Source organism: Diabrotica virgifera, chromosome 6 (assembly GCF_917563875.1).
Source record: "Diabrotica virgifera virgifera chromosome 6, PGI_DIABVI_V3a".
Lineage (NCBI taxonomy): Eukaryota > Metazoa > Arthropoda > Insecta > Coleoptera > Chrysomelidae > Diabrotica > Diabrotica virgifera.
Window position 1 is genome coordinate 135,083,650 of NC_065448.1, and position 22,396 is coordinate 135,106,045.

Consider the following 22,396-nt stretch of genomic DNA (forward strand, 5'->3'; position numbering starts at 1 on the left):
TATATTTGTTAATGCAATTTACTAAGTCATATTTTTATTATATCTTTATTGAATAATAAACATGATTAGTTAAAAATACTGTTTTGTTTGCTTTCATTCCAAACTTTCATAGTTCATTTCTAAAATTAGGACAGGACGAACACACACCTGAGTGACTGAGCTAAGCTAAGGGTGTAGCGATGGCTATCTTGGATGATTGAGGTAATATTTTTGAATATTATTTCAATTAGCTGGGGTAATCCATCGGTTATTTCGTTTCAGTATGTATGTGGAAAAGTTATACCTATCTGAATTTTTTTTCTGTGTTTCAAGAGGGGGTCAGGGCCGATTCAGAACCGGAGTAGTTTGTGACTCTTGACCACCCATAAGTCAGCTATAGGGCTTGGTAGATACAAAATTATATATTTTTTGGGCGCATGTATCTTAGGCTCAAGGAGAGACAGGAAACCCGCAAATACATCAAATCAATAGCGTTGAGTTAAGCTTTCAAATGGTGCCTGAGCGGTTAGGATCAGACATACACACGGCTCATTATAGGCGAAAAACTAAAAAACCAAACTTTGAAAATTTTGGTTTTTTGACAACTACTCAAAATTTCAAAATACGAATTACGCCAATAACTGAGCGTTTGCAGGAGGACTCTAGACGCATCTAACGCATCTGTGAAAATTCGAATTTTTAAGTTATAGGCTTCATAAGCATGATAAAATCTATTTCTTATGGGGAAAACGGTTTTTCAAGTTCAATAATTTCTGTAATATCTTCAGTTATCATACTTGACCTTGGATGCATCAGATACTACTTGGCAATACGTTTTAAACTCATGTGTAATAGTTCTTAGGCCCCCATATAAAATTATTATTTATGACCACACCGTTGAAACTTTTTGTACTTGTTATTTGGGTGGAGTCGGACAAATTTCGAGCTTAGCGCATCATGGCAGTGGGGCGTTTGTCTGTCAAGCGGTCACGAAGTTGTCAATTTTATGCAAGAAAAAAATTTATAACCACATTGGTCATTTTATTTTAATCAATGGTTTTTATCATATAAACAGCGAAAATAATTTTGTCGGACAAAAATATTGGGGCATATGACGCGTCGGACACGCTAAAGATGTCAAATTTATGAAAAAAATAAATTTATTACCACATAGGTAATTTTAACGGTACCTGCCATAAAACCTTTTTACAATAATGTGGTAACCTTGTCGGACAATTTTCACGGGGCATATGCGCAGTCGGACGCGCCGAAGATGTCAATTTCCTGAAATTTTTTTATTTACAACCATTTTTCCGACAACATTAGTAGGTTATAAGTAATTATATTCTTAATCAAAAAATCAAAGTGTCGGACAAAAATATTGGGGCAAATCGACAGTCGGACAAAAAATTTAATTTATATTAGTAAACTATAGTTTCAAACAATGCTGCAGTCGTGCATCCCTTATCTTTACAACCATTTTTCCGAAAAAAGTAGTAGGTTACAAGTAATTATATTCTTAAACAAAAAATGTAATTGTCTGACAAAAATGTTGGGGCAAACGAAAAGAAAACTTAATTCTTTTAGGCTATCGACGAGGAGGTATTATAAAAAAAAAATTTCAAACAGTGTTTCTCGGTTACTTTTGAATCGATTTAGCTGATAATTGGTACACACACTAAGTAAAACATTTAAAAGGGTATGACGTAGATCTAAACCCAAAATTTTCTTAAAAAATTTTCCGACAAAAGGGAAAATTTTAGAAAAATTTTGATCTGATAATTTGTGTACATACTCCTTGAACAACGACAAACATCGTTCTGTAGTTTTTTTTCTCGAATTAAAAAAAATTCCGACACATGTATCAGGTTATAAGTAGTTATATTCCAAATCAAAAAATCTAAGTGTCCGACAAAAATATTGGGGCAAATCCAAAGTCGGACAAAAAATTTAATTTTTATTAATAAATTATACTTTTAAACTATGCTGGGTTCGTGTATCCCCTATCTTTACAACCATTTTTCCGACAAAGGTAGTAAGTTACAAATAATTATATTCTTAACCAAAAATCTAATTGTCTGACAAAAATGTTGGGGCAAACGAACAGAAAACTTAATTCTGTTAGGCTATCCACGAGGAGGTATTATCAAAAAAAAATTTAAAACAGTTTTTCTCGGTTATTTTTAAATAGATATAGCTGAAAATTGGTACACACACTAAGTAAAACATTTAAAAGGGTATGACGTAGAGCTGTACCCAAAATTTTCCCAAAAAATTTTCCGACAAGAGGGAAAATTTTAGAAAAATTGTGATCTGATATTTGCGTACATACTCCTTGAAAAACGACAAATATCGTTCTGTAGTTTTTTTTTTCTCCAATTAAAAAAAAAATTTACGACACAAGTATCAGGTTATGCGTAGTTATATTCTAAATCAAAAAATCTAAGTGTCCGACAAAAATATTGGGTCAAATCCAAAGTCGGACAAAAAATTTAATTTTTATTAATAAACTATACTTTTAAATTATGCTGGGTTCGTGCATCCCTTATCTTTAAAACCATTTTTCCGATAAAGGCAGTAAGTTACAAGTAATTATATTCTTAAACAAAAAAGCTAACTGTCTGACAAAAATGTTGGGGCAAACGAACAGAAAACTTAATTCTTTTAGGCTATCGACGAGAAGGTATTACCACCAAAAAAATGTTTAAAACAGTTTTTCTCCGTTATTTTTGAATCGATTTAGCTGAAAATTGGTACACACACTAAGTAAAACATTTAAAGGGGTATGACGTAGAGCTGTACCCAAAATTTTCTTAAAAAATTTTTCGACAAGAGGGAAAAGTTTAGAAAAATTGTAATCTGATATTTGCCTACATACTGCTTGAACAACGACAAACATCGTTCTGTAGTTTTTTTTTCTACAATTAAAAAAAAATTCCGACACATGTATCAGGTTATAAGTAGTTATATTCCAAATCAAAAAATCTAAGTGTCCGACAAAAATATTGGGGCAAATCCAAAGTCGGACAAAAAATTTAATTTTTATTGATAAACTATACTTTTAAACTATGCTGGGTTCGTGCAGCCCTTATCTTTACAACCATTTTTCCGACAAAGGTAGTAAGTTACAAGTAATTATATTCTTAAACAAAAAATCTAATTGTCTGACAAAAATGTTGGGGCAAACGAACAGAAAAATTAATTCTTTAGGCTATCGACGAGGAGATATTATCAAAAAAAAAAAAAAATTTAAAACAGTTTTTCTCGGTTATTTTTAAATCGATATAGCTGAAAATTGGTACACACACTAAGTAAAACATTTAAAAGGGTATAACGTAGAGCTGTACCCAATATTTTCTTAAAAAATTTTCCGACAAGAGGCATAATTTTAGAAAAATTGTGATCTGATATTTGAATACATACTCCTTGAACAACGACAAACATCGTTCTGTAGTTTTTTTTCTTCAATTAAAAAAAAATTCCGACACAAGAATCAGGTTATAAGTAATTAGATTCTAAATCAAAATATCTAAGTGTCCGACAAAAATATTGTGTCAAATCCAAATTCGGACAAAAAATTTAATTTTTATTAATAAACTATACTTTTAAACTATGCTGGGTTCGTGTATCCCTTATCTTTACAACCATTTTTCCGACAAAGGTAGTAAGTTACAAGTAATTATATTCTTAAACAAAAAATGTAATTGTCTGACAAAAATCTTGGGGCAAACGAACAGAAAACTTAATTCTTTTAGGCTATCGACGAGAAGGTATTATCAAAAAAATTTTTAAAACAGTTTTCTCGGTTTTTTTTGAATCGATTTAGCTGAAAATTGGTACACACACTAAGTAAAACATTTAAAGGGGTATGACGTAGAGCTGTACCCAAAATTTTTTTAAAAAATTTTTCGACAAGAGGGAAAAGTTTAGAAAAATTGTAATCTGATATTTGCCTACTACATACTGCTTGAACAACGACAAACATCGTTCTGTAGTTTATTTCTACAATTAAAAAAAAATTCCGACACATGTATCAGGTTATAAGTAGTTATATTCCAAATCAAAAAATCTAAGTGTCCGACAAAAATATTGGGGCAAATCCAAAGTCGGACAAAAAATTTAATTTTTATTGATAAACTATACTTTTAAATTATGGTGGGTTCGTGCAGCCCTTATCTTTACAACCATTTTTCCGACAAAGGTAGTAAGTTACAAGTAATTATATTCTTAAACAAAAAATCTAATTGTCTGACAAAAATGTTGGGGAAAACGAACAGAAAAATTAATTCTTTTAGGCTATCGACGAGGAGATATTATCAAAAAAAAAAAAAAAATTAAAACAGTTTTTCTCGGTTATTTTTAAATCGATATAGCTGAAAATTGGTACACACACTAAGTAAAACATTTAAAAGGGTATGACGTAGAGCTGTACCCAAAATTTTCTTAAAAAATTTTCCGACAAGAGGCATAATTTTAGAAAAATTGTGATCTGATATTTGAATACATACTCCTTGAACAACGACAAACATCGTTCTGTAGTTTTTTTTCTTCAATAAAAAAAAATTTCCGACACAAGAATCAGGTTATAAGTAATTAGATTCTAAATAAAAAAATCTAAGTGTCCGACAAAAATATTGTGTCAAATCCAAATTCGGACAAAAAATTTAATTTTTATTAATAAACTATACTTTTAAACTATGCTGGGTTCGTGTATCCCTTATATTTACAACCATTTTTCCGACAAAGGTAGTAAGTTACAAGTAATTATATTCTTAAACAAAAAATGTAATTGTCTGACAAAAATCTTGGGGCAAACGAACAGAAAACTTAATTCTTTTAGGCTATCGACGAGAAGGTATTATCAAAAAAATTTTTAAAACAGTTTTCTCGGTTTTTTTTTAATCGATTTAGCTGAAAATTTGTACACACACTAAGTAAAACATTTAAAAGGGTATGACGTAGAGCTGTACCCAAAATTTTCCCAAAAAATTTTCCGACAAGAGGGAAAATTTTAGAAAACTTTTGATCTGATAATTTGTGTACATACTCCTTGAACAACGACAAACATCGTTCTGTAGTTTTTTTTCTCAAATTAAAAAAAATTTTCCGGCATATGTATCTGGTTATTAGTAGTTATACTCCAAATCAAAAAATCTAAGTGTCCGACATAAATAGTGGGGCAAATCCAAAGTCGGACAAAAAATTTAAGTTTTATTAATAAACTATACTTTTAAACTATGCGGGGTTCGTGCATCCCTTATCTTTAAAACCATTTTTCCGACAAAGGCAGTAAGTTACAAGTAATTATATTCTTAAACAAAAAATCTAATTGTCTGACAAAAATGTTGGGGCAAACGAACAGAAAACTTAATTCCTTTAGGCTATCGACGAGGAGGTATTATCAAAAAAAAATTTAAAACAGTTTTTCTCGGTTATTTTTAAATCGATTTAGCTGAAAATTGGTACACACATTAAGTAAAAGCTTTAAAAGAGTATGACTTAGAGCTGTACCCAAAATTTTTTAAAAAATTTTCTGACAAGAGGGAAAATTTTAGAAAAATTGTGATCTGATAACTTGTGTACATACTCCTTGAACAACGACAAACATCGTTCTGTAGTTTTTTTTCTCGAATTAAAAAAAATTTTTCCGACACATGTATCAGGTTATAAGTAGTTATATTCCAAATCAAAAAATCTAAGTGCCCGACAAATTATTGGGGCAAATATAAAGTCGGACAAAAAATTTAATTTTTATTGATAAACTATACTTTTAAAATATGCTGGGTTCGTGTATCCCTTATCTTTACAACCATTTTTCCGACAAAGGTAGTAAGTAACAAGTAATTATATCCTTAAACAAAAAATGTAATTGTCTGACAAAAATGTTGGGGCAAACGAACAGAAAAATTAATTATTTTAGGCTATCGACGAGGAGGTATTATCAAAAAAAAATTTTAAAACAGTTTTTCTCGGTTATTTTTAAATCGATATAGCTGAAAATTGGTACACACACTAAGTAAAACATTTAAAAGGGTATGACGTAGAGCTGTACCCAAAATTTTCTTAAAAGATTTTCCGACAAGAGGGATAATTTTAGAAAAATTGTGATCTGATATTTGAATACATACTCCTTGAACAACGACAAATATCTTTCTGTAGTTTTTTTCTTCAATTAAAAAAAAATTTCCGACACAAGTATCAGGTTATAAGTATATATATTCTAAATCAAAAAATCTAAGTGTCCGACAAAAATATTGGGTCAAATCCAAAGTCGGACAAAAAATTTAATTTTTATTAATAAATTATACTTTTAAACTCTGCTGGGTTCGTGCATCCCTTATCTTTAAAACCATTTTTCCGACAAAGGCAGTAAGTTACAAGTAATTATATTCTTGAACAAAAAATCTAATTGTCTGACAAAAATGTTGGGGCAAACGAACAGAAAGCTTTTAGGCTATCGAGGAGGAGGTATTATCAAAAAAAATTTTAAAACAGTGTTTCTCGGTTTCTTTTGAATCGATTTAGCTATAAATTGGTACATACGCTATGTACAACACTTAAAAGGGCATGACGGTGAGTTGTACCCAAAATTTTCCAAAAAGATTTTCCAACAAGAGGGAAAATTTCGGAAAATTTTTCTAAAATTTTGGAATGTTCTCTACGTTACGTCCTTATAAACATTATAAGGAGTATTTCTACAAATTTTCAGTTTGATCTATGTAGATCTATCCGAGAGAAATTGTTTATAGTTCGCTTTGGTCTCCTTGATGCTTATTATTTTTTTATATCCCAGAGAACGGCTGTTCCCGTACATGCGACACTATATTATACAAGAGATTTTCGATTTTCTAAATGTGACTGAATTGAAAAAATTGGGCCAAATCCAATCTTAAAATATAGGAAAAGAGAAATATGTCAACCATCCATTTTGGTACAAGGGTGTGGATGTTACGGCCATTCCCATTTAGGGTCTGTTTTTCGTTCTCGTCCCCAAAATTCCCAAAAATTTCGAAAATTTAAGTCCGATTTTACGGCTTCTTATAGTACTGAACATTACCTTTCCAACGCATGTTGAAGTTTGAAAATTCTTCTCTTCTTCTTCTTCTTTTTATATAGACATTACTCTGTCTGTTTTTCAATGTGCCTCCAGTAAGTTGTCAGTCCATCTTTTTCGTGGTCTTCCCACTGATCGTCTTCCTATTGGGGAACCGTCTCTGTCCGTTCTTACTACTCTATTTGTTGTCATTCGGCTTATGTGGTCGTTCCATTCTACTCTTCTGCTTTTCATCCAGTTATTAATGTTGTCCACCTTGCATCCCCTTCATATATCTACACTTCTAGCTCTATCCCACAGCGTCTTACCATTGATTTTTCGCAATGTTTTCATCTCTGCTGTTTCTATAGCTTTTTTTGTCCTTTCTCTATCAGGTTGTGTTTCTGCCGCGTATGTCATTATTAGTCTGATGACTCTTTTGTAAATTCTGCCTTTCACTTCTTTTCTGATGTTTTTATTTCTCCATATTGTTTCATTCAGGCAACCTGCGGCTGTTTGCTTTATTCACCTGATCTTCCACTTTTGTTTCGAGCTTTCCGTAGTTGCATAGTGTGATGTCTAGATATTTAAACCCCATGACTTGTTCTATTATTTGACCCTCCAGCTCTAATTTACACCTTATTAGATCTACTGTTGTAACCATGCATTTAGTCTTTTTTGGGGAAATTAAAATGTTAAATTTTCTAGCGGTTATATTAAATTCGTGCAGCATACGTTGTAAATCATCTTCACTTTGAGAGATTAGTATTGCGTCGTCTGCATAGCAGATTATTTTAAGTGGTTTTTCTCCCATTTGGTATCCTTTTTTTGTTCTTACTTTTTTTATTATTTCGTTCATGATCAGGTTGAACAACAGAGGACTCAGGGAATCTCCCTGTCTTATCCCATTGCCATTTTGAAAATTGTATATACCATTCAAAAGTTACCGATCTCAGAAATTTTATTCAATTTCTATTTAAAAAGGGGAAAATGTTTTGTATGTTTGTGTGTATGTTTGTGGAAAAGTTATACCGATCTGAATTTCTCTTCTATGTTTTAAGAGGGGGTCAGGGCCGATTCAGAACCGGTATAGCTTGTGACTTTCGACCACCCATAAGCCAGCTATAGGACTTGGTAGGTACAAAAGGGCATATTTTTTGGGGGTATATATCTTAGGGTCAAGGAGAGTCAGGAAAACCGAAAGTACACCAGATTAATAGTGTTGAGTTAAGCTTTCAGATAGTGCTTAAGTGGTTAGGATCAGAGATACACACGGCTCAGTACAGCTGAAAAACCGAAAAACTAAACTTTGAAAATTTTGGTTTTTAGACAATTACTCAAAATTTCAAATTACAAATTGCGCCAACAACTAAGGAGGACTCCAGATGCGTCTATCGGTGTATACCTCTATTTGGGAAAATTCGAATTTTTAAGTTATAGCCTTCATAAGTGTGATCAAATCTATTTCTTATAGGAAAACCGGTTTTTCAAGCTCAATAGTCCTATAATACCTTCAGTTATCCTACTTGACCTTGGATGCATCGGACACTACTTCTCAATACGTTTCAAACTCATATTTAGTGATCAAAATCGGTAATACCGATTAGAAGGTATCTAGTTCCAAAAGTATAATCCATTTGACCATTATCGCCGAAATGGTTTATGTAGTTGTAGTGGCTGCGACGCTAAATTTAGATAGATTTATTTAAAAATAGAGCAATACGAGTTCATTTACCGGCCACTAAAATAATTTTTTATTCTATTTTGAATAGAAAAAAAACTCTAGTGTACATTCGATGGACACTAGATCATTTGAGAGATAATCATAGAAAGGCGACCATATATATCTTAACGTGGAATCGAGAAACAATACATTCAATTTCATTTAATTTATATACAGGTAAAATTTGGTAAATAATGGGCCATAGCTTAACGTCAGGTTCCTGAGGTAAAAATAGACCGATTTAAGCTTAGTTAGTTAGCTTAGATTTAAACTTATCTTAGTACAAAGTTTATAATAACCGAGATACAAGATGTCAAAGTTAAACTTTTTTTTATTTATTATTGAATATTTCCTGACAGGTATGAGATAACAACATGAAATTTGGTATGTGGGGGTTTTTGGATCGAGAAAATTAAATTCCCTACCAAAAATTATGTATTGCCGAGAGGGCGCCACATACGCCTTTCAGCACTCGTTTATTACGTTCAATTTTTTTTATACCTTACTCTGTATAATTTTGACATTAAAATTTTTATTTTCCTATTAGTTTTACTTAAAAAACGTATACTTCTTTGATCTCTCTAAACTCAACCGTTTTCGAGATAAACGCATTTTAAATCTGCGATACACCATCATTTTTAGCGTAATATCATTGTAGTTACACCCGAAAAATAATTTAATACCATAATAATTGTGCCAGTTCTCAAATTTATGTCATTGCATCGCAAATTCCATTTGAAGAAATTTGCGATACATTTTTGGATAATTTTATGGTTTTAAGTTATTTTTCGGGTGTAACAACAATGATATTATGCTAAAAATGATGGTGTATCGCAGAATTAAAATGCGTTTATCTCGAAAACGGTTGAGTTTAGGGAGATGAAAGAAGTATACCTTTTTTAAGTAAAACTAATAGTAAAATACAAATTTTAATGTCAAAATTATACAGAGTGAGGGATAAAAAATTGAACGTAATAAATTAGTGCTGAAAGGCGTATGTGGCGCCCTCTGGGTAATGTATAATTTTTGGTAGGGAATTTAGTTTCCTCGACCCAAAAAACCCCCACATACCAAATTTCATGTTGTTATCTCATACCTGTCAGGAAATATTCAATAATAAATAAAAAAAAAGTTTAACTTTGACACCCTGTATCTCCAAAACGCCCCATCATTTTTGTCCGACAAGTGATCCAATATGCATTACACATGTAAAAGAACAGCACAAAATAAAAATGACATATGTGGTAATAAATAAAAAATTTTCAGGAAATTGACATCTTCGGCGCGTCTGACTGCGCATATGCCCCGTGAAAATTGTCCGACAAGGTTACCACATTATTGTAAAAATGTTTTATGGTATATTCTGATAAAATTAGCAATGTGGTAATACATTTATTATTTTCATAAATTTGACATATTTAGCGTGTCCGACGCGTCGTATGCCCCAATATTTTTGTCCGACAAAATTATTTTCGCTGTTTATATGATAAAAACAATTGATTAAAATAAAATGACCAATGTGGTTATAAATTTTTTTCTTGCATAAAATTGACAACTTCGTGACCGCTTGACAGACAAACGCCCCACTGCCATGATGCGCTAAGCTCGAAATTTGTCCGACTCCACCCAAATAACAAGTACAAAAAGTTTCAACGGTGTGGTCATAAATAATAATTTTATATGGGGGCCTAAGAACTATAATGATCAAAATCGGTTAAGCCGTTCAGAAGTAATCGATCTTCAAAAGTATAATCCACTTATAACCATTATCCCTGAAATTGTTTATGTAGTTGTAATGGTTACGACGCTAAGATTGATCGTGCAATCCGAGTTTATTTGCCGGCCATAATTATTAGGATAGCTGGGATATAAACTCGGATTGTCTTATCACAAGTCTGGTGTCGTAACTACTAGATCATTTGGGAGAGAATGCGACAAAGACGATCATTTATACCTAACGCTTAACATGTAATCGAGAAACATTACATTATATTTAATTTATAAAAAACTTGAAAAACTCCTGATACAAGAATAAAAAACCGCTAACGCCGTAAAAATGAGTGGCGCATACAATATTCCAGCTACAAAAGAGCTGATATGAGTATTACGTGGCGCGAAAATGTATTTTTATTTTGATGGAAAATAAAATTCTAGTTTTATTTTGAAAGATTTTTTCCATAATATTTGCTAAATTTGAAGTAAAACGCGCCACAAAAGAGCCTCAAAATGCAAAGTGTATCAAAGTTACTCTTTTGTGGCGCGTTTTACTTCAAATTTAGCAAATATTATGGAAAAAATCTTTCAAAATACAACTAGAATTTTATTTTCCATCAAAATGAAAATACATTTTCGCGCCACGTAATACTCATACAGTGGAACTTCGATTATCCGTCAGGGCACCGGACCAAGCGTATGACGGATAATCGAAAAGACGGTTAACAGAACATTAACAAAACTTAATTCATCAAACGACTAAGTGGCACAATTAATGTTCGAATTTTAATCAAATTTAATTATGGTAACACTCAGATATTGACTGTAATAATTATTGTGCTGTGCATTTTTATTTTCGGCTTGCGATTCTAAAAATAGAACTCTAAAAGCACGGTATCATTTTTATCACCTATTTAAATTAAAATTTAATCCAGAGCCCTGAATAAGAACAAAAATTATTTACATAAAAAATGCGGTGGTGGCATAACTGCACACGAATTTCGTTTGGCTTATCGCAATGCTCAAACAAAATGAATTGATGACTAAATTTTTACTTATGTACTTATGTATAGGTAATCAATATAACTTATGTAGGTATGGACCCTGACGGTTAACAGAGGTGACGGTTAATAGAGAGACGGATAATCGAGGTTCCACTGTATCAGCTCTTTTGTAGCTGGAATATTGTATGCGCCACTCATTTTTACGGCGTTTAGCGGTTTTTTATTCTTGTCATCTACTACAAAAAAATATAATTTCTGAGACCTATAGTAAAGGCCGTAAAAATCAAACCATAGGATAAAACTTCCAAACAGTTTAATGACCACAGTGATTCAAAAATATTCGGTCCAGAACATTCCAAGAATTCGTTCGGATACACTTTGAAAAACAGTTTATCTCAAAAGAAATACTTATATGTAAATAAAAAACTAAACATAAATACAATAAAGAACACAGTTAATGACTTACTTAAATCTATACTGGCTTTCCCATCTCTTACTAAAAATGAGAAATAAAAGATGTTTTCCACAGTATTTGCAAAATCGTCAGTATCTATAATATAATCAAAGTAAGGAATAGGCTCTTCATTATTTGCGTTATATTGAATATTTAACACTTCAAAAAATACTTTCACAATGTCTTCAATCGCTTCTTCTTCTTTGTTCAGATTGGTAACTCTTTCTGGTTCTTTCTTTTGAACTTTCTCCTTTACAACTTTTACTCTCTCTTTTCTAGGCTTTGGTTGAGGTTGCTTATCTAAATCATATGCTCCATAGGTATATGAGTATTCAGGTACTTTTGGAATGATGTGTCTAGCATCTTCAAGCAGTTTTAATAAATCTGATGATACCATTTCTTCATTTTCTTCTTTGATATTATTAATCTGAAAATAGTTTTAAAATAATTCAAAATCCACAGTCGTTTAATTTGGTGGCATGAACAATAGAGACCAGGAAAGAATATTCTCAATAAATATAAACTTCAAGGAGGACACAAAAACAGAAGTACTTTTGTTTATTAAAATGTCATAATACTTCCAGATATAAATTATATAGTCGGAGAGATGGAAGGGGCTTTTGCTCGTGATTGGTAATATGGACAAACTACACGGGGATATGTGGATTAGTCGTGTACATAACTTTCCCACAAGGGCGGACAGCTCAGCCGGGAACGAGGGTAGTTATAAGGGGTAAAGTTGCGGTTTTTATTTTTTTTGTGACGCTCATGATCGAGATAGAGCACCAAAATTTGGTCATAACGTAACTAAGCAAGATCTCCAGGGACGGAGTCCGTGGAGGACAAAGGGGTGGCGGACAGGGGTGAATATGCAAATTTAGTCCATTTCCTCACAATTTTTGTTCCGAATTTTAAAGAAAAGTTTAGATTGCCATAAAATTTGGCGTACGAATATCTAACATGTCAAAGAATAAAAGTGATATTAAGCTGATGTGTGCTTTCGCCCTGGTAGTGACTACCACCCCTTCTCGTGCTCAAAGTAAGTCCGGAAGTGTATAAACTGACTAATTCTAAGTAACTTTTGTTCTATAGAGTTTTTTCACTGAGTCAATACTTCTCGAGTTATTTGTGAGTTCACTATTTCATTTTACACAGTGTATATTAGTCGGAGAGATAGAAGCGATTTTGCTCGTGATAAGTAATATGGAAAAACTATACGGGGATATATGTTGAATTAGTTGTGTACATGACTTTCCCCAACAGGCGAAAACCAGAGGGGGGAGGGTAGTTATAAGGGGTCGCGGTTATCATTATTTTTTTTGTGACACTCATGATCGAGATAGTGCACCAAAATTTGGGAATAAGTAGGTCATGACGTAACTAAGTAAAATCTCCAATGGCGGAAACCAGAGTGGGGACGAGGCTAGTTATAAGGGGCCAAAGTCGCGGTTTCTATTATTTTTTTTGTGACACTCATGATCGAGATAGTGAACCAAAATTTGGGAATAAGTAGGTCCTGACATGACGTAACTAAGTAAAATCTCCAGGGGCGGAACGCTGCGTGGCCGACAAAGGGGTGGGGGTAGGGATGAATATAAAAATTATAAGGGGTTTTTTGTGACGTTCGTGATTGAGATAGTGTACCAAAATTTGGGAATAAGTAGACCATGACATAACTAAGTAAAATCTCCAGAAGCGGAAACCAGAGTGGGGGACGAGGGGACGTTATAAGGGGTCAAAGTCGCGGTTTTTATTATTTTTTTTGTGACACTCTTGATCGAGATAGTGAACCAAAATTTGGAAATAAGTAGGTCATGACGTAACTAAGTAAAATCTTCAGGGGCATATAAAAATATAAGGGGTTTTTTGTGACACTCATGATCGAGATAGTGCACCAAAATTTGGGAACAAGTAGGTCATGACGTAACTAAGTAAAATCTCCAATGGCGGAAACCAGAGTGGGGACGAGGCTAGTTATAAGGGGCCAAAGTCGCGGTTTCTATTATTTTTTTTGTGACACTCATGATCGAGATAGTGAACCAAAATTTGGGAATAAGTAGGTCCTGACATGACGTAACTAAGTAAAATCTCCAGGGGCGGAACGCTGCGTGGCCGACAAAGGGGTGGGGGTAGGGATGAATATAAAAATTATAAGGGGTTTTTTGTGACGTTCGTGATTGAGATAGTGTACCAAAATTTGGGAATAAGTAGACCATGACATAACTAAGTAAAATCTCCAGAAGCGGAAACCAGAGTGGGGGACGAGGGGACGTTATAAGGGGTCAAAGTCGCGGTTTTTATTATTTTTTTTGTGACACTCATGATCGAGATAGTGAACCAAAATTTGGAAATAAGTAGGTCATGACGTAACTAAGTAAAATCTTCAGGGGCATATAAAAATATAAGGGGTTTTTTGTGACATTCGTGATTGAGAAAGTGCACCAAAATTTGGGAATAAGTAGACCATGACATAACTAAGTAAAATCTCCAATGGCGGAAACCAGAGTGGGGACGAGGCTAGTTATAAGGGGCCAAAGTCGCGGTTTCTATTATTTTTTTTGTGACACTCATGATCGAGATAGTGAACCAAAATTTGGGAATAAGTAGGTCCTGACATGACGTAACTAAGTAAAATCTCCAGGGGCGGAACGCTGCGTGGCCGACAAAGGGGTGGGGGTAGGGATGAATATAAAAATTATAAGGGGTTTTTTGTGACGTTCGTGATTGAGATAGTGTACCAAAATTTGGGAATAAGTAGACCATGACATAACTAAGCAAAATCTCCAGAAGCGGAAACCAGAGTGGGGGTCGAGGGGACGTTATAAGGGGTCAAAGTCGCGGTTTTTATTATTTTTTTTGTGATGCTCATGATCGAGATAGTGCACCAAATTTGGCAATAAGTAGGTCATGACGTAAATAAGTAAAACCTCCAGGGGCAGAACGCTGCATAGCGAATAAAGGGGTGGGGGTAGGGGTGAATATAAAAATTATAAGGAGTTTTTTGTGACGTTCGTGATTGAGATAGTGCACCAAAATTTGGGAATAAGTAGATCATGACGTAACTAAGCAAAATCTCCAGGGAACAAAACCAGAATTGGGCACCGAAGGTAGTTAGGGGACAAAATAGCAGTTTTTATTATTTTCTTGTGACGCAGCACAACATTTGTCCCCCACGCAGCGTTCCGTCCCTGGAGATTTTACTTAGTTATGTCATGATCTACTTATTCTCAAATTTTGGTGCACTATCTCGATCACGAACGTCACAAAAAAAATAATAAAGACCGTGACTTTGAACCTTTATAACTACCCTCGTCCCCCACCCTGGTTTCCGCCTCTGGGGATTTTACTTAGTTATGTCATGGTTTACATATTCCCAAATTTTGGTATACTATCTCAATCACGAACGTCACAAAAAACTCCTTATATTTTTTATATTCACCCCTGCCCCCACCCGTTTGTCGGCCATGCAGCGTTCCGCCCCTGGAGATTTAACTTAGATACGTCATGACTTACTTATTCCAAAATTTTGTTTCACTATCTCCATCATGAGAGTCACAAGAAAAATAAAAACCGCGACTTTGACCCCTTATAACTACCCTTCTCCCCCACTCTGGTTTCCGCCTGTTGGGGGAAAGTCATGTACACAACTAATTCAACATATCCCGTATAGTTTTTCCATATTACTTATCACGAGCAAAATCCGCTCCCAGCTCTTGGACTATATGCACTATTTCAAATATGTATTTACATGGAAAAACGAAAACTGATACGTTTATTTATCTTCCAGAGATAAATCGATTTAATCAATTGCGAATTTCTAGCACCGGTTATAGGCGTCCGCTTCAGGTAGGTCAACGTTATTTTATCGCATAACTTTTTTGTCTTTAATTTTTAAGCATTTTTGACACTAGATTATTAAATTATGAGGTATTCTAAAATAACCGTTTTTTTTAAATATTTCTCAAATTAAAAAAACGAAAAATTTTTAAATGGATTTTTTTAGAAAACGGTGCATCCTACTGACTTAAAGCAAGTGTATCCAGTGTCAAAAATGCTTAAAAATTGCAAAAAAGCCAAAAAAATTATTCGATAAAATAACTGTTATCAAAGTTGTCAAAACGGACACCTACGACCGGTACTAGAATCAATTTATCTCCGGAAGATAAATAGGCGTACCAGTTTTTGTTTCTATAAATAGAAGCGTTCTAGAGATATTAAAAAACTAATTACAAGGCGCCATCTTCAAAGAGCGCTAGCTCCCTAAGGAAGTATTTTCGGACCAGGTGAATTGGGTTAAATTGTCTTATATTTATCTGAGGAATCTCCGGGCTTCTTTTGCCAGGAGAGTTTCTGAACACCCTGTATTGAGCAGAAAAAAATCAGTGGAGTGGCTATAGATGGCAACTGATATGAATGGTGTCTGACAAAATCACTAGTTAGTAAAAAAATCAATAAATAGGTACAAACTTCGTATTTTTTTAATGATAGATAACATTCAGCCACGATAGATAATTAATACAACATACTTACTATGTTATTGGAATATTCTCTAGAATCATAGGTGGAGGTAAATATATCAACAGCTGTTACACATCTTTTTAAAACAGAACTTGCAGAAGATAATACTAAACAATCTAAAAATGTTTCATCTGCATTTCCCACTCTCTGTGTTATATCACATTCTGTATCCAATGAATTAGCCTCTCTTAACACTACTCCTATATCATTTACTGTTTTTAGAGTGACATCTTCTGTTTCTTCTAAAAGTCAAAAACATATATAGGGTTATTAATTGTATAAGAAAAATATTTTTAGAAAAGCCTGTTTTAAGTACAGTATGATTCTACCATTAGGCTGCATGCGACAAAAACAATGCATGGAAAAATAAGCAGCATAAAATAAAACTTTTTTAAATTTCTAAATCACTACCATTTTATAGATTAAACTTCTACCCAAACATTTTGTAATAAATTAGTAATATCAGTTGATTTTTTCCTTTTTCGCCTGTACCACAGTATAGTATACAGGGTGTTTCATTAACAATTGTCCATATCGTAACTGGAGAAACCTTAGCACAAAATACGAAGATTTAACCCAAAACACTTAAATAAAATATTCTTCCTCACCGAGATATAGAGTGTTTTATTATAAATGTTCTAAAATGATTTTAGCCCATGGTTAAAGCACCTTTTAATATTTTCTGTTCAAACTTGGCATACAGTTTACACATGCTAGGGTACTTTAACTAGTCTTAAAAGATAGTTTTCCACTGTTACCATAGGAGTGCTGTAGGGATATATACTTCCTTTTCGCCCCTTTTCCTCCCTTAGAATCTATGCCACTGTCGTAATAATCATTTCAGCATGTTTTTTTGATTCTTCGTTACTTTTTACGTAAATATCATCCGCTGTCTCAATGCGATAGAGTAAGTAGTTTTCAAGTTATTTGCGTTTTAAGAGCACAGGCACAAATATTTTACGGCTATCCCTACTTTTTCTTTCTTTACACGGCAAATTACGTGTAGTAAAATTCTCACTGGTGTGGATATATTGACAATGACAGTGTCACCGTTAACTTAGAGAAGTGATTTTTTAATAATATATTGTTACTATGGAACGCTTACAATTTTGAACATCTTTAACAATAAAATACTTGGATCACAGCACATCCTGCTGTATTCTCTGCTTGAATCTTCCATAAATAACAAACAATAAATAACTTTTTATTAAGTTCACGTCTTAAATAAATTATTTATCAAATACACTATCAATATTATTTAATTAACAACTCAAAAGATTCCCGATGCCATATCAAATATTTAAAATTGTCATTGTCTTGTCACCATATTCTATTCGACTCAGTGCGTTGTATGACAAAGATAGCGAATGTTCGATTTGGAAAATATCACCACAGACATGGTGTCCATTTTTTTCGAATCCTGAAAAAGCTAATAAATATTTTTAAAAAATTTAAACGCAGAATGAAAGACTAAATTATTATAAAGAGGGCCGAAAGTCCCTTAGAATAAATAAAAGGATTCTTTTGAATGATATATTTAAAATTAAAAATCACACTACATGTTCTCTTACTTTTTCACCCCTGTAATTTATTAAAATAAACATTATAGAAGTTGTCAGTGACTTTTGGCCCTCGGTAAGAAAGTAATCTTTCATTCTGCATTTAAATTTTTTAAGAATACTTATTAGTTTTCTCAGGATTCGAAAAAAATGAATCCCATTTAAATTACATTGGAGCCGAAACTTTGTACCGATCCCCGTAACGGTGTCTAGTCGGACAAAATTTGATGCATGGGAAAACTGGAACAGGGGAAGTGTGAATTGTGGAACAGGTTAAAAATTTGGAACGTCAGACTACGAAAACGTTCCATGTATTTTGTCGGACAGAACTTCCAATTGATTTGTTACCATTTAAACATAAATGGAATAAACAACATATAAACAACATTAACGTATATATTTTCTTGTGATTGTTTTTATCAAAATTTAGTGGTAAAACCTTCAATTTAATTGTTGAAAGTCATACCTACATGGTGAGAAAGGTCTGCAGTTTCTGCCTAAAGTTGTGTTTTTGAAGTTGAAGTGTTCTAATCTAAGAAATCTGTGAAAATTAGTGCAGTTTTGCAGTTCTCTTTTTCGTTTTTTTGGCTCAAAAGCAATTACCATTAAAAATCAATTAAGGATAAGCTCCGTCTGTTTTGGAATAATTACCAGTGGCGTGCCTACTACTTTCCTAATTCTTTAATTTTTAATTTGACGATTATTATGGAGTGTGTTGTTTGTAAAATTATAAATAGCAGACCATATATAACATGTGACAGCTGCCAGAGGGCTACACACAGGGATTGTTCGAATCTTACTGCTAGTGAATTAAAAGTTATTGACCTTAAGGGAACCAGATTATTGAAGTATTACTGTGAAGAATGTGAAGCCGGAGTTAAATTAATTCCTACATTACTACAAAAAATTGGTGATTTACAAAACGAGTTGCAAGAAGTAAAAAAATGTGTTGAAGGTTACAAGAGAAGTGGGGAAATGTCATTGAGTGTTAAGGAAGATTTAATCAGTGAAATTATGGATAGAGAGAGGAGAGCTTCTAATATTGTAGTGTTTAATGTAAATGAGTCCAAAATGAAGACCCAACAGGACAGAAATGATGAAGACTTGACTACGGTAAACAAGATATTGGAAAATTTTGATATAGACAGAAAGAGCATTAAAGTTTTTAGACTTGGTAAGTTTACACCAATGAAAACTAGACCAATTAAAGTTATACCACCATCTAAAGAAAAGGTTATGTCTGTGAAGAAGAATAAACAACTGATTAAGGAAGCAGGTATCAAGATCTTTGCAGATCAAACCAACCAGCAACGTGAGTATTATAAAAAAGTACAAAATGAACTACAGAATCTGATCGATTCGGGTGACCATAGTAAAACTATTAAATACATTAATAATAGACCCACGATTGTCAACAAAAATAATATAAATAATCAAAAAAACTAAAAATTGCACCTGATATACAACTTAATACAGATGTTATATATATAAATGCTCAAAGTGTTTTGCAAAATTTAGATCTAATTAGGGAAAGTCTGTTATGTTTTAATCCGAAGGTTATTTTATTAAGCGAGACCAGGACCACCAAGGACATAGAAGATAATGAAATAAGTATTGAAAACTATATGTGTGTTCGTTGTGATTCATCAAGTAGGTATACTGGTGGAGTGTTAGTATATGTTAAAAGTGACTATAGATGTTCTGTTGTAAGAAAGTATGTCCTTGACAAAAATTATTGGTGTGTAATTTTAAAAGTTAATTTTTTAACATCAACTTGGTACATAGGTTGCATATATCATTCGCCTTCATCATCAGATGCTAGGTTTATGGAAGAACTGGATAATATTTTTGATTTTATTGTTTCAACGAACCACTCTTTCATTTTAGTGGGCGATTTCAATTTAGATCAATTGTCAAGAACTTTTTATGTCAAAAAAACAAATGATCAAATGTTGAGCTACGGTATTTGCCAATTAGTTACAGAACCTACTAGAGTGACAAATGTATCTAAAACACTGGTAGATTATGTCCTGTCAAATACTAATAATATCATAGTAAATGTTCATGAAACTCCAAAATTAACTGACCACTCCATTATTTCTGTTAATCTAAGAAATACTAAAAGTACAGAGCATTATAATGTTAAGAAATTTAGAAATTTAAGTCAGAGTAATATTTTGACAATTCAAACTAATTTAATGTATTATAACTGGAATTTGAATTCTGTTGATGTTGACTCGATTTTTAATGAGTTATTTTTAAATTGTGAGATTGAAATCAATAAAACAGCACCTATTCAAATCTGCCGGTTTAACTTAAAGCTACCTTGGTTTGATAACGAAGTTCACTCTCTTATAAAATTACGTGATAATGCTTATAGAACTTTTAAAACAGCACTTGAACCGTTTAAACAGGAGTTGTGGAGTAATTTTAAAAGATATCGTAATGAAGTTGTTAATTTGTTAAAAACTAAAAAAAATCTTTATTATTTTAATAAAATAGATAGATTTAGACACAACCCCAAAGAAATGTGGAGAACATTAAAAAATTTAGTGAACATTAAATCCAAGGGTTCACCTCAATATGTTCAATTTGAAACAGGTATGTATTCAACATGTCAAGATAGCAAAGAAATCGCTAACCAGTTCAACAGTTACTTTGTTTCAAGTATCAACAATATTGTTGGAGCTTTGGATTTGAGGCAAACCTGGTGTAATAAAAATAGTAACTTATACCTACCAATAAATAAATTTAAATTAGTATCTTTAAACGAATTATGTATGTATGTTAATAAATTAGACAGTAAATGCTCAGTTCATGATATATTAAACGCTAAAATTCTCAAAGACATTTTTGAAACAATTGGGCATATTATACTAAATTTAATCAATACTTGTCTGTCTACTGGTAAAATTCCGAATCAACTTAAAGTTAGTACAATTGTACCAATTCAAAAAATCAATAATACAGTGAAAGCTGAAGAATTCAGACCCATCAATACACTACCCCCAATTGAAAAATTGATTGAGCTTGTTGTGTATGATCAAATTATTGAACATGTTAAAACAAATGCTATTTTGATAAGTAATCAATCTGGTTTCAGAAAGCAACACTCTTGTGATTCGGCACTTCAATTGACAATTAGTAAATTTAAAACTGAATTGGATCAAAACAAATATGTAGTATCTGTATTCTTAGACCTTAAGAGGGCGTTTGAGACCATAGACCGTAATATTTTACTGGCAAAATTGTGGCAGTATGGCATTAGGGGTGGAGTTTTTGACTGGCTGAATAATTATCTATCAAATCGCAAGCAGAAGGTTAAATTCAATAATTGTATGTCAGATGAACTTAACATTGATCTAGGTGTACCTCAGGGCAGTGTCCTGGGGCCATTACTTTTTATTCTCTACTTGAATGATATAGATCTGTTTGTGGATTGTGAGTTTGTCAATCTTTTTGCTGACGATACGTTAATAGCTTGTAGTGATGTGTGCTTGGAAAATGCAGTGGCAAAAATGAATTCAATTCTAGAGGCTGTTTATAATTATTTAACATTAAACAAGTTAAAATTAAATGTATCAAAGACAAAAGCTCTAATTGTAACCAGTAGATATAAGTATAACAAAATCAATATAAATAGCATTAATTTATCCATAAATGGTGAAAAGATTGAAATAACAACAACTATTAAATACTTAGGAGTTCAACTTGATAACACTCTTTCATTGGAAGATCATTTTGTTTATATACACAAAAAAATCAGCAAGAAATTATTCTTTTTTACAAGAATAGCAAAAAATTTATCTTTAGAAACTAGACTTACTGTATATAATTCAATAATCCAACCACATTTTGATTATTGTGCATCAGTCTTATATTTGTTCAACCTAAATAAAATGGGGCAACTTCAAAAATTACAAAATCGTGGCATGCGTATAATATTAAGAATGGGTCGATGGACACCAATAAATTTAATGCTGAATACATTGAACTGGTTTTCGGTATGTCAAAGGTTTCAATATTTTGCATTGATTTTTGTTTATAAAATTAAAAACAATATAGCTACCGATTATTTTCAGCAATTTATTAATTTTCCTAATACACACATGCACGATACTCGAAATAAAAATAACATATACTTTTCTAAAATGAATTATAGCAGCTCAATGAATTCATTAATATTTAGAGGTTTCAAAGAATTTAATGAATTGCCTAATGAATTAAAAGACTGTAGGACAGTTAAAAGTTTTAAAGATAATTTAAAGGTTTTCTTTAAAAATTTAAAGTAGTATGTATTTGAATTGGCGGTGAACGTGCACAATATTTTTGTTTATTTTTATTGACTTTTATTAGTTGGGGAACTTGTTAATTTGATTATAATTCGTTATTAATTTTGATTATAATTTGTTA

At 32.5% G+C, this 22,396-nt stretch overlaps 1 protein-coding gene across 1 annotated transcript in view; it reads right to left on the reverse strand.

The window, feature by feature from the left end:
• Positions 1-22,396, reverse strand: part of LOC114338187 (non-structural maintenance of chromosomes element 4 homolog A) — a 59,634-nt gene that overhangs the window by 26,777 nt on the left and 10,461 nt on the right. The window contains exons 2-3 of the mRNA XM_028288775.2: positions 16,437-16,666; positions 11,919-12,333 (exon numbers count right to left, since the gene is read on the reverse strand). Coding sequence (XP_028144576.1) covers positions 11,919-12,333; positions 16,437-16,666 — 645 coding nt within the window. The remainder of the gene's footprint in view (positions 1-11,918; positions 12,334-16,436; positions 16,667-22,396) is intronic.